Raw genomic sequence first — 14100 nt, forward strand, 5'->3', positions numbered from 1 at the left:
TGATTTTTCAGACAAGTTTTTAGTGTTTCTTTTTTCACTGTTAAAGGTGGCTCTCTCGGATACTTAAATTTATTCTCTTTTCTTTTGGATAAGCCTTGCATCTCAGGATAAAACTTCCCTGGTAAGACTACTCAAGGTAAACCGAGATGGTAGCGTGAACAGGTCTTTGGCCACTGAGAAAGTTAAAATAATTGCTGAAAATCTACATTGTTTTTGAGAAAACTCAGCTTTTGTAATAATATTTTAAGTACTGAAAATCTTCCTGATTTAAAATGCAGATTAGCACTGACATTAATTCTATCCTATTAATAGTTATTTGCATTCTCATTTTAATCCAACAAATGCAAAGGTCAGAAGAAGTGCGAAAGAGTGCAAAAGTTACCATACCTAAGAGATTTAATTATTTACCATGGTATATTTTAGCAGTGTATTTGAATCTTTTTTTTTTTTTTCTTTTTTCTTCCTTCATTGTTTTATTTATCATTCTTGCTTTCCCTAATATAAACTTCATATGAATGAGATAGAAAGCCCTAGAGTATTGCTAATGGGATACGGAGCTTTTCATCTCTGGGTTGCCAGTTTGGCAGTCTCTTTAGTTAATACAGACCTTTATCTGTTAGATACTGCAAGGTAAGCTAGATTTTGTAAATGGAGATTAACTTCCTTTCCTTAGTGGCAAACAATCTATATCTAACATGGCACTTTTCTTGATAAAGAGTAAAAACTGGATGGGTATTGTGGTTGAACTCTAAATGCTTCATACTGAAAGAAAACAAACAGGGAGAGCAAGTCCTTCCTGTAATCAGAGGACTCTGATCTCTGGAACTGACAAGTCCCATCTTTCCTGTGTTGTTCACCAGAACACAATCATCCTTTGAAAAAAGGCATTTTATTGTGGGTGGAGTTGCTTGGCAAAATGAGTGAGATTTAAAAGATGGTGCAAAAGCCCATTAAAAAATGTTTTCAGAGATAGTGCTGAAAACATTACTTTAAGATAACCAGAAGTAGTATAATGTTAGGACAATGAGAGATAATGCCTAAATTTAGATGTACTTGTTTCAAGTTACTGCTTAACATCTCTTAATCTCTTTATAAGATGTCTTTGCATATCTTTGATTCACCAAGAAAACCAATGTTGTTTTATTTCATATTTTCTTCTTCCTTTCAATATTGTCACTATCAGATTGCTGCACAAAATGTGCAGTAGTAAAACAAGGAATAATTGATAGCATTCAGCTATCAAGCCAAGTATTTGTTTTCAGTTTCAATTGTTATGCTTGTAGTAAAATTCCAGCAGCCTTCAAAATAATACTTCTGGTTCTAACATAGTAGAACAACAAGCTCACTTTCAGTCACAAGTAAAAATGCTTTTTCTAAAGCTACTTTACAATTTCAAAACACAGCAATCCTCATACAGACAGATATCCTAAAATGATGTTTTATTGATGTTAGGAATGTTTTGTACAACTATTCAACATTCCAGTCTTTTTAATAACACAGTTATTTGAGGTTGCTAGGTAGCTTTTCATTTAAGTTACATACACTATCATTCACACTGTTCCTTACAGTAAATAGATCTATTTTTTATTGGTGAAAGCCCCAGTCAGTTGTACTAGGGAATGCACGAAGAATGAGTTTAGTCGGTATACCTGTTTCATATGGGTAGATGATGGTTACTTGGTTTCTTGAAGAAGTTTTCCACCCTATTTTTTTCATACTTAGTATTAGGTTACTAGACAGACATTCAGTTGGCTTAAAATGGTGCACTAAAAATATTGAGGAGTCTAGCCTTGGGGAAGCAGGGTAGTAAAGTGGCAACAACATTTATTTTGTGCAGAATCATCTGAGGATGTCAGAGATGGTTTCAAAAGTATAATATAACAGAGGACAAATTTTATTATATTACTTTTGTCTTTTACTGTTTCTATTGATCTTATATACATTTTAGAAAATTGTCACACAGCTGTCCTCAGAGCTATAAAATAAACTTGATATCAATAAGTATTTCATATATGTATTTCACCAATAAGTAGAATGGACATATCTGTTTGATTGATATATTTTCTGAATTAATTTAATAACATTCATCTTGTTTGTTAGATAATATTTTAGATGAAAATTTTATTAATCATGGTGGATAACTTGTGCATTCAAAAGCAAGTCCTGTTATTGGAGTAATACAAAAGAAACAATTAGTGCTTATTACTGTGATTCATTGTACTAATTTTAAGGAGTTGATGTTTTATTCTTGAGAAAAACAAATCATAATGCTACCAACCAACCACAGAGAAGCAAACAAACGAACAAAAAACCAACCCCAAGTACCAGCATTTCCAGCCAAACTGCACTTGATCCCACCCTGCAAAGCATCCAGATGAATGGGCTGCTTCTTCAGTACAAATGGTCACAACTTGATGACATGTCAGTCAAGCACAACAGTAAACACCAAGAGAATTTAATGTCATGTAACGGCAAAGAAAGGGCCTGCTTCTAAGAGATCAGTGTTTTCTGAGAGAGATGCTCAGGTTTCCAAATTGAATTCAGTCTTAATTTTTAAAGTGCTGTGTGACAAAGTACTGGGTTCTTGAGAAGACCAACTGCTTAAGCAGCCTAAATAGCCTAATGCCAGTGTCTACAACATTAGTTCACCATTTTGATAAGTACTATATCCGATGGAAATATGTGCACACACAAAGTCATACACGTACACACACACAGCAGATGTGTGTATACCTAAAAGCAATATCTAGCCATCATTTCTTCATGATATGTTCATTATTACTTACAATCTTTACAGGTACTTTTCTGTGTTGCCCTTTTCCCTGGACTGTTAATGTGTGTGGCCTCACAAATTTGAAAGAACTTCATACTTTTCCGAGTGCTTTGGAAAAAACACTTCTCCATACCCTAATTCTAAGGTCATTGATCTTTTTTCATACTTAGCTTTAAGTAACAGTTTTGTACTGCCAGGATTAGACTACCGTAGGTAGGCATTATGCTAATTACATTTATGTATACCTCTTATATGTGCAATCTCTATAAATATAAATCAGGAGTAGTAATTTTACAATCAGCTATTAGAGGGCCTACGACTTACAGGTTGTTCCAGGACTGAACTAGCCCTCATACATACCTTGTATAAAATCTAAAGCGCAAATTGGGTTGGGAGTCACTTGCAAAACTGCTCAGCTAAGGAGTTACCTTCTAGTCTCAGATGTATTCACATGCTGATTGCCATACTGACCTATGCTCCCCTTTCTTCTCCAACATGTGGGATGAAAATTTTCCAGGAGGTTCTTTTGCCCAAAGTTTGTTCCCACCAAATATGTCCTTCTCTGACTCCAGCCAGCTGTAAAAGGACTCCAGTGGCATTTGGCAGACTTTGTGTTAAATAAGTCACACCCTTCATTGAGCGGTTGCAGTTCACTGAACCAAAAGTTTTGTACTTTTATAAAAGATAGTGTCACACTTGAGTACAGGGAAAAAGCGCAGAACCTCTCCCGTTCCCTTATTTTGTTTGTGTGCTTTCTCCTTCCTTTCTCAGCTGTCCTCTAAATCTACCTCAGCAACTGGCATCATCTGATTATTCTGGTACTTGGCTTACATAGTTGGATTGTTATCATCTACGACCTTGTGTGTACTTGGCTGAGTAAATTCAATCAGCTAATGAAATTGCGGTCTTTCCATCAATTGATTATCAAATTGCTTGTGTGGTTCAGCTAGCCCATCTCTTTCCAAAGCCAGTACGTTTTTGTTTACCTGGGCAGTCCATGCCTGACCCCTTTCTCACCTTTCCCGAATGTTGTTTTTTTTCACTTAATGTGCATATAACCTTTGAATTTAGACAAATGTCCCTGGACTTTACGGTCATTTTACTGACCACCCTGTTGAAGATAAATCACGAAAGTAGTATTTCAAAAGTACAAGAGTAGCCACTATGCTTTTCTCTTTTATAGTGCACAGCATAGCGGTCCCCGGACACCTCCTGATTTACAAGGAGAGCAATGATAACATCAAAAGAGGATTAGTGCTTGCTGAGGCAGTGACCAGAAGGAGCTGTGGTCTATATTTTTGGTAGGGAGCTCAGCGGTGAGCAAAAGCCTGCAGTGGGTACCTGCAAAGGATGTATTTGCTGATGCTCTTTTCTTTTTCTTTTTTTTTTTTTTTTTTTTTTTTTCTCCCCTGTAACTCTCTGTACCAATTAACAATCTTTGGAGTGAAGGTAGAAGGTGCCAGGCTGAAGTCCCATTGAATTGAAGTCTTCTAGAAAACTGCTGTAGGTTTAATTATAGGGCAGCACCGGCATTATACCAACTTCTGTTTGATCATGAAGAATGATTTCCTCTCTTCGCTGTAGGTGCTTACACAGTGAAGCTGATGTGTGCCTGTGAGGCAGGGTACCAGATAGTTTTGGATGAATGTGAGCACCCAGTACGTAGGGGTCAAAATGCAAAAAAGTGCTACTACACTATAGAAACTGGTGTCTTGTATGCTACCTAGAGGGCACAGTCTCACTCACCTTGAGCTACATTGCAATTACTGCTACAAAGTAGGCTAACAGTTAACCCACACTGCAAGTGTCCTGACAATTTACAGTATACCTTGACTATGGAAAGGAACTGGTTAATCTCTGATAAACTGAACTTAATGCAGTAATAGGTATGGTTTTGATTCATGTAAATGCCTAATTTATATGAATTTATTTTTAAACAAAACAAAAAAATATTATTTAAAATTTTTTAAAAATATTATTTTAAACAAAAAACCACTGTGTTTTCTCTCTTTTATTATAGCTTCTCTTCATTGTGATATGTGGGACAAGAGTTTTTTGTTGTTGTGTTTCTTGGTATTGCTGTGTTTCCTTTTATGCAAGCTATGGTATGTTGTATTTGTTTTTTATGTAGTACTGCATAAAAATGATAGTATGACAGTACTGCATATTTGAAACCGTAGTTGGCAGCCTGGCTTTCATACTGGCTCTCTTACGCATTAGTGCCTAGACACAGGAAAGAAACAAAAAGAATTTACAAGAATGACAGCCAAATTCCACACCTTTCATGAAAAGAGGCTCTAGCACTGCTAAAAGCTTCTTTTTGTTCCTGAGGATGTCCATAATGCTCTAACTGGGGGAGGAGATAATTGAATTTAACTGGAAAAAGTAAAAGAACCTGTATCCTGTAAATATGCTGACAGTGGGTATTCAACTTGAGGGTGTGCAAGAGCACAGTACCAAGTCCGTGGGTGTATTCCTGCGGCTCCTTGTGGAGCTGCACAGTAAGACTTCCCTGTCCCTGCAACATTTCACAAAAATGGCAAATCCAACAGATTGCTCATTTCAGCTGATTCCGTACCCTGCTGATCCATCATTGAGGAGGAAATGCTTCAAAAATAAAACTCTGTAGAGAAATTATGTCTATTTAGCAAAGATCTTTATATGAAAATGGCTTTTACTTTGGAGGAAGAAGCCTTCAAATACTTTGAGATCAGATCTATTTATGGCAATACATTAAAAAAGTATGACCCAACCATGATTTATCTTTCTTTGTTAACTTGCTCTAAGTAGGAGGGAGCCTGCAGTTGAGGTTTATAACTGGTAGTTTGTGGTATTGTTGGGGCCTTCCCCCCCATAACAGAGTTTTCATTTCGAAGGGTCTAAACTACAATGCAAGTCTTAGACCCCACAGCCCATAAGATGTATGACAAAGCGTAAGTGCTAAAGCAAGTAGTTCTATGAGAGCCTGGGCACTCCAGTTGATTTACTATCCAGTCACTGAGCTGCTCCCTGTTGGGTCCTCTTGTCCATCGATAAGACATAGGTACAGAAGTGTTGTAAAGATTTTCCTTAATTAATCTCTCCTACTGAGAGTAGAAAGGAAAAAATATCTTTGTTGGAAAAGAATGATTTTTGATAAAATGTTCTAAAAGGTTTCAGCTAGCAGCAGAAACCTGTTAGAGAAAATAGTTCAAATGAGCGAAGTTTGAAATTGGGTTCCTATCGTGCGAGGCTTTGAGCATTCTTAAAATTTGGAGTTGTGCTATCAGTGCTGCCTTATAATCCTGTGGGCTCTTTTCCTGGCAATTAAGGAAAGTGGCCTTAGACAAACACTTTGATTTTGTAACGATGTTTGGAGATTTGTGGTTTTAACATTCCCACTTCCTGCAAACCTACAATATAGGAATTAGAGAGTTTTTAGGAAAGCTGTTTGGGACAATTGTGGTTGGTTTCACTGATATTTTATTTTCTTGCATAAAATTATAAGAAATAATCTCCTCCCCCAAATCCACCAAAGCCTGAGGAACCAAGAGAAGCCATTCAGAACAGCTGGTCTGGATTGCAGAGGCCTTTTCAGCTTCTGCAAAAATTGAAAAAGAGCATTCAGTTCTTTTCTTTTACAGCCATTGCCTAGCTTCTTCGCCAACTCTGTCCTCCCTCTTACATCCATATGACAGGCTAGTGACGCAGTGATTCCTTGTGCACTTGAGCAGCACAGAGAGAGTCCCTTCTCACAGAAACTTCTAATACAGTGATTCCTAGTTTTTTTTTTTTTGTTTTGTTTTGTTTTGTTTTCTTTTCTACATTGCTACTGTTACTGCGTGACACCTTAAGGAGAAGTGAATTTCAAAATGCTTAAAAAATGCAAGCACATTCGGATACATGTACAGGAGGTTTGTTTGGATATGGACATGCAGGAAGGAATAGAAGGACTGAGAGAACTTTGACCTATGGCAGGCCTTGCAGTCTTTCTCTCTGGGATGTGAACACCATAGCTGGCTGTGCCTGCGGATGTTGAGACCTGGCTGCTGCAGACAACATAGTTTTTAGACTAAAGAGAAAATCTCTTAAATAGCCAATACCACCTTGTTAACCTTTTTATCTTATTTATCTTAAAAGAGAACAGGAGAAAACACCAGCTAACTGTGCATGCCTATAAATAGGATTTATTGTAAGAAGCAAACATTTCACATTAGTAAATTTGCAGTATCGGTTATGATGGCAAAGTGTGAGTGCTCTTAGTGAAGCCCTCTTACCCCTCCCATCAGTAAATGTATCTCCCTCCAGCTCTAATGACTTTTGGTGGACACAACTGATTATTATAGATGACAATTTTTTTTTTCCTCATCTAACTTCTTTTTATTTTAAGAACACTATTGTTTTTTTTTTCCAGTTTAATGTGGCATATGTTATGTAGAAGCTATTCCTTTTTGTCAGTGAAGCTGATTATATATATATATATATTTATTTTTTTTCCCTTTATATCTGCTCTGCCACAATTTCTAATTCTTTTGTAGTCATGCAGAAATTTATTACTAATTCAAGATAGTCTCTGCTGCCTCTTGTTTTCAAAACAGAAAAAATGTAGGTGAAGAATTTAACTTGAACATCCTCTGAGAATGCCGAGACCAGAAGTGAGCATTTTTTCAAGAGCTACAGAAAGCAGCTTTTTTATTTTATCATGTTTTTCATAATTTTTCAGCTGTATTTCATGCTAGTTACTTTCAGCTTTGTGCAAAATTATACTTCTCTACAAATATTTATATGAAAAAATGACAAAATGCTTTTCTTAAACCATATTTCTCTTTTGAGCAGTTTCAAAATAGACATATTTCAGAAGATTCTCACATGGAGCGCCCACATCAATGAGCAGGAAGTGTTACTGGGCAAGAGCAGTACTTTCTCCCACCACTGCCTTGCACCAGTCGTAGGAGAGCTTATGTTCTCTTACTACCATCTTCTCTAAAACACTTCAGCATTCCTCTCCCTGTGTTATTCTCCATAAAACAGTATGACATGCTACAAATTATACTAGAACATAGCAGTCTATGGGTTCAGTCAAGGTATAATGATGTGCTCTTTTGCCTCTAAGTGGTTAACAGTTAAAAAAGATTCTTCCTAATCCTCAGTACTTTCCTCTCTTTATTTTTCTTTTTAGTGCATTGGAAAATAAATCTAAAACATTTGTTCTGTTATCTAGCACTTCAAGCTTTTTCATAGCATTTGTAACATCTCTTTGCCAACGCTCCATCTGTGATTTTAGCTTGCAGAAAACACTTTGTGATTCTGTTATTAGCTTAGATGTGCAGAGAGCTGCTGTTTAAATATTAATTGTAACTTCCCTCATAAGTGCAGTTAAGCCCACTGAGTAACTTGTGAAGTTCAATATATATCTAGGAGAGGGTTGGGAGAGTGTTTGCGGGTACAGGGCCCGACCTTAGCCTCAGCAAAGTTTTTACTGGCGTTAACAGTGCAAAATTGATCATGCCCTGATGCTTGCAGTTTCCTCTCTTGTCCTAGTTCCTCTCCTTATACACATGCGAAAAAAGGGAAGAAAAAATAGCATTAAATTTCAAGCATACTTCTTTCACAGTTAGTGGACTTCCTGCTGAACTTGTATATGTGAGAGGAACGCCACACTGCTTGCTAGAAAAGCCGAGATCCATCATTTGTTTCGACTCAGATATCTGACAAGTGCACTTCTGAAGTACTTGTGCATTTTTGTCAAGAACCACACTTTGACAGAGGTGCTGTCTTGTGGTTGACCCCTTCTCTGTTTTTAGTCATAAGCCTAAAGTCTTAATTAATTTTTCGATTCCTGAAAATGTGATTTAAACTTAAAAATATTTTTTTAAAAAAGGAAAAGGCTGTATTTACAGACCTTTCAATGAAGTGTATTATTTGACAGAAGTGAGAAACAAGTAGTTAACACCATCTGACCAGCCTGTTATCTGTGGATCACCAGAGCATTGTAATTGTAATACTCAAATTGGGTATAATTGAAGTATCAGCCCCATTAAAATTGTATACTGTATTTTTCCCTCTCTTCTTCTTCCAGATGGTTATTAGTCTTTTATTGGTGAGGTAGTTTGCCTATGGTGTAATCTGAAATTTTTCCTCACTTTTTAAGTGAGTAACCTCTTTGTGTTTGCAGGTGGATGCTGAATTCTGTTAATTGCTTAGAATTAGGATGCTTTTCTTAGTACCTTGCAAATGTATAATAGGCTGAAAAAAAATTAAGTAGTATCACATGTTCCTTTGATTTTTCAGCATTCTGTGAAGAGGGATGCAGATATGGTGGAACTTGTGTAGCCCCTAACAAATGTGTCTGCCCTTCTGGATTCACAGGAAGTCATTGTGAGAAAGGTAAAACTTTGCTGAAACGCTTTCTTCTTCTTTTGTAATAAGAAATATGATATGCTGCATTAAGAAATAGTTGCTTTAAAATGTAGTATTTTCAACTCAATCTGCTTGAAATTTTCTCTTCAGTGAAGACACATGTTTTGGCTGTTCCATAGCTGCCTTTTTCTAACTGAAAGATAGTCTTACATTAAACATGGAAATTTTTAAATGATTGGGGATGTCTGATTTTGCTTCCAGTGGACACTTCTAATTAATTATGGAGAAAGGTAAATGAAAAATATTTACTCCACCTATCTTCTGTGGTGCGAGCTCAAGGTCACCTTTTGTTTTTTTCTGAATCTATTTGGCACATTGGACCTGAATTGGGATGCTTGCTTTTCACTGGAATTTTTGTTAAATAATTCTACTTAATTCAAGTTGTTGGATTTTTAAGGTTTGCTTTGTTTCCAAGTCACTGAGGACATCGATTTCCATAGGACCTTAAGTTGAAGTGTATCATACTAGTGATTCTTTGATTCCTTTCAGCTTTATGTCAAATTCTTTCCATTTCAAGATCTGATCCTGGCACCCTCTTCCATAGGTCCACCTTTCTGTTTTTCTCACAGAGATCTGGTTCGTTGTCTACCTGAAGTTAGAAGGAAGGAATGTTATAGGATTCCATGTAGTACTCTGATTAGATTCTCTAAAAAGCAGATTTTATATTTTATCTTGGTCTGTATTTATTGCAATTGAATTTCATTTAAATAACCCAGTGACAGTTTTCTGTTTAGCAAGTTTGTTAGTAAATCTTTATACTTTACTGGTGGAAATAAAGTGAATTGTTAATGCAAGTTGGATGATGCTAGTATGGGTGAGCTTATAATTGACAAGCTGTTTTTTTTTATGGAAGAAAAAAAAAGAAATAACCATTAAAGGGCACGTTAAATCACTGGAACCACTTGTTATCCAGAGACTGTCCAATAATTAGTGTATAACAGTGTCTGTTTAATACGTGTCTGTTCTGCTATAATAGAAAGTAATTTAAATCCAATTGTCAACAAATGTGCTTTGAGTAGCTTCTGAAAACTCCTAAAGCTTTTTATGGATGTACTTAAATCACTGTATAATAAAATCCCATAGTTTCTAGTTGTCAGCATTGTTTCTAATGATTTGGGAATGAACTAGGACATGAATTTTTTCATATCATCTTGAATTAATTTGAGTACTGCATTTTGCTTGCCTATAGCCTTTGGGTTATTTGTTTTGAACAGAACCAAGCTCCCAAGCCTCCTGACATTCAGCAATAAGTGCAGACAATATATATGGGGAGGTAATACAAGAAAACCTGCCTTAGAGCCCCACTCTAATCCTGCTAGTTCGCCTCTCTCATGTATAGTTTGTCCATTCCTTTCGAAAATGTCTGTAATTCAGAGGGTACAAATACATTCAGAGTGATTCAGGATACCTGGGATGTGTTGTATGGATGTGTAAATATGGTTCTACAAAACCAGCACCTGCTTTGCCCAAGGGTTCCCTGCCGACTCAGGGAGCTGGTGGCTTTAGGCCAGCTTTCAGCTCAACCGCCTGTCTTTCACACATGAATCTTTAAAGCATCTTTCTTCTTATAGCTGTAAAGGGATTCCCGTAACTAGAATACAGAGTCTTTAAATTGATGAAGCAATGGTTTAAGATTGATAAATGGATGACATAACCACAATTGAAGGCTATGTTTTTCATGCTTGTGTATTTTTTTGATCTAAAGGGTGAGTTAGCACACCAAGTAAAGGTAACATGGCAGACAAGGGACACTCGGTAGGTATATCAGTAAATTTAGAGGTATAGAGCTTGCTTCTGTGTATAAAATCTATATGACTGGATTATTTTTTTATTCGTTGGATGTGTAGGATTATCAATAGTCTACCACTCAAGCTAATGATGATAACATTGAGAAATTTGAATTTGCTTTGAATATGAGAAGTCATATTTTAGTTGTATTAGTGTCTTTGAAAGCTTTAGCTGATATATGTTATGTTGTATGTGTATTTCAGTAGCTAAGTGAATGTCAGGTCTCTAACAGCTTCAGCCATCTGAAGGTACATGTCCTGGAAAAACTACAAAAAAATATGTATTGAGAGTAGAAAGGTGATGAACCATCTTTGAAGCAGACCCTTTTGCTTACCTACTTGTTCCTCGAGTATGCAATAGTGTCAGGAATGGGAGGTCAGAGAAGACTTCCTTCATAGCCTCTCTTCATTTTGCTGCAGTTTTATTGGAGAACATCTAAGGTATTCAAAAAACATTTGTTTCTTTATTTGTTTTCCTTCTGTTGTATGTAGTGTTAGAAATAAACAGTTGTGTTTAACATATGGTACCACTCCCTCAATCATGACATAGTTTGAAGGCTGTGAAATGGTGGGACATGACTTTAAATCAAACATTCCTGTTAAAATCTTGTCTGATGGAAACTGGTGAGATGATGTATATCTGAAGTAAACTGATGTGTTTGGGTAATGTATTCTATTCACCAAGCTGCATTTAAAGATGTCCTTCAAACCAACAGCACAGCAATCCTTCATACATTATTTGTGAGCTGAAAGGACTCCTCACTAGCTGAAAACGGTGTGACCCAAATTGGCTTTAACGTCATGGAAAGGGTAAAACAAACCATCAATTAGAAAGGTCATTGAAAAGCAGGTGCATTTCCTTCTGAATGTGAATCATATGTTACTCATTTGTTCTGACTGTCTGGTTGAAATGATATTAGGTTAATTAAAAAATCAGAGATATTTGAGAAGACTGGGATATATAGTGGTAATTTACGCAGTTGAAAAGGTGAAATTAAAATACATATTTAAGGTGTATGTACAAATACATAATTCAGCGTGCTGCTGAGAAGAATTAGCTATTACCAGTTGTTTTACCTGAAATGCAGAATTCGCATAACACCGTTGTGGGGCTGCCTTTTCTATTTGCATGCAATGTGAACTGCAGATTGTTATCCAGAGATACTGTCAAGTATTTCTTTCAATCCATTCTTTATAAATGCTTTTTCTATAACTGTGAGCTTGATGCCTTTTACAGACTTCTTGTCATTTTCTGTTTAGAGACTGATTCTATTTTCTGATTAAGTTTTTTATTTGTCTGTTTTATTTATCTGACCATGGCTGAAATAAATGATCTGTGTGATCATTACCATTTGTGATAACTAACATAGTTGTGATGCCTATGCTAGAAAGTTTTTGTGTTAGTTTTTGCTTGCATTGCTGTATGGTTCTAGCATATATACACCTGGCTGCTGAGCTGGAGATGCGCATCCTTAAATGTATGTAATTCTGTTGGCTTAAGCCCAGGTGCATTCTTGGCAGGGATCCCTGTTAAATGCTTCCAAGAGACATTTTGCTGTGCAGAGAGGAGTGCAAACACAATGCTCTGAGAGTAGTTGGCAGCATGGAGTCAAATGCCCTACTTTTTCATCCAGGAATGTTTTCTCCAATGTTTTAGCAATATTTTAAAATAAATATAATCCCATAATTCATTGAGCTGCTTTTCTCTCACAGTGGGTGAACCACAGGTCAGTGGAGTTGTACCGTTGGTTTTGTAGACAGGCTGTGCTATTATTCTGTATTTGTGGAATGTTCGTCATTACTGCCACTGATGAAGCACTGAGAATGAGTTAGGCATAACAGTGTAGAATATCAAAAGATGGGAGTAAGCAAATGATTGAACCTACAGTATGTTGCAGGCACCCCTCGAACACCTACATGCATGTGAAGGAGTTCTGTGTATGGGCCTAAGAAATACCCACCGTCTTCAATACAGCTCTGTGATGGTGTTCAGTGGTTACAGACATTTCAGTTAAGGAAGTTAGATCCTGGCATTACACAACAAGTTGAGAGTAGGTGTCCAGCACAGAAACACAGGAGGAGAGCAGACATGGGAAAGCAGACTGTCATCCTGGGCTAGATACCCCAGACTCCAGCTGGTTCCTAGGCACAATCCAGTTGATACTCAAATATAAGCCACTTCTTTATAGTACCTCCTGCATGAATTAGAACTTGGGCAATAAGAAGGAAAGAGCAAAAAAGTTTGAAGAAGCAAGTTCCTAGCTAGAGGCAAGTTAATTTTTTATTTTTTAATTTTTTTCCCCTGAAGCTGCAGGAGGGCTTTTGCACTGCTCGAGCAACATGTCTAAAATTGCACCAAGTCTTTGTTCCCCTGGCTTATGAAAGCTATTGTCTGAGCTGGTATACACTGCATGAGGAATATGATTCTGGTAGATAAGAAGGACTGTGTATTGACTAGAGCTCAGAGAGATAATTTTTTTTGTTGTAGTTTTATCTATCTTTCTAAAGTGAAGGTAAACTTTTATTTTTTTTTTTTTTTCCTTATCAAATGGGTAAATGGTGTCAAAGAATTGCCTGCTGACTGTAAACAGAAGTAAAGGTAAGATATGACAGAGAAGCATTAGGAGGTGATAGTTACTGAGGTTATATTTTTTGTGTGTGGTTTTGGACCATGTGTGCAAAAGATTGTCTGACATTGAGGGGAGAGGTCATTTTTTGGTATGTACCATGGCTGAGAAATGTGCTCTGAATCCCACTGATCATACTTGTGAATGACAAAAAAAATAAATCAACTCTTGCATTGCTGTATTACTTACCTAAGGATTCTTCAGTGCAGTGTGGTTTTCACAGGTGCACAATGGAACGCTGAAATGCTTATATCTTGAAGTTGGATGTGTCATGTAACTGTCAGGAAAATGAGGAGGCCTTTAGTTTGTTTGTTTCATATTAGCTTGCAGTATCTGGAGTTGTCATCTAGACACTGCGTACTGCTTTGTTGACTCATCTCTTAAATTGCTTCTTCTGGAATTTCTTGTCTTCTGCAGTCCTTTGGGTAAAAATCCCTATAGTCTATTCCTTTGGACCCTGGAAATAGAAAGAAATGTGAGAACTGTCTTCCCATGTGCTATTTCTTTGATTCCT

General features: G+C 36.7%; 1 protein-coding gene across 4 annotated transcripts in view; it reads left to right on the plus strand.

Moving 5' to 3' along the window:
* NELL1 (neural EGFL like 1) overlaps positions 1-14100 on the plus strand; it is a 284268-nt gene that overhangs the window by 210119 nt on the left and 60049 nt on the right. For all 4 annotated transcript variants that reach the window (XM_068684942.1, XM_068684943.1, XM_068684941.1 and 1 more), the window contains exon 15: positions 9044-9139. In XM_068684942.1, coding sequence (XP_068541043.1) covers positions 9044-9139 — 96 coding nt within the window. The remainder of the gene's footprint in view (positions 1-9043; positions 9140-14100) is intronic.

The sequence above is a fragment of the Anas acuta genome, chromosome 5 (genome assembly GCF_963932015.1).
Source record: "Anas acuta chromosome 5, bAnaAcu1.1, whole genome shotgun sequence".
Classification (NCBI taxonomy): Eukaryota; Metazoa; Chordata; class Aves; order Anseriformes; family Anatidae; genus Anas; species Anas acuta.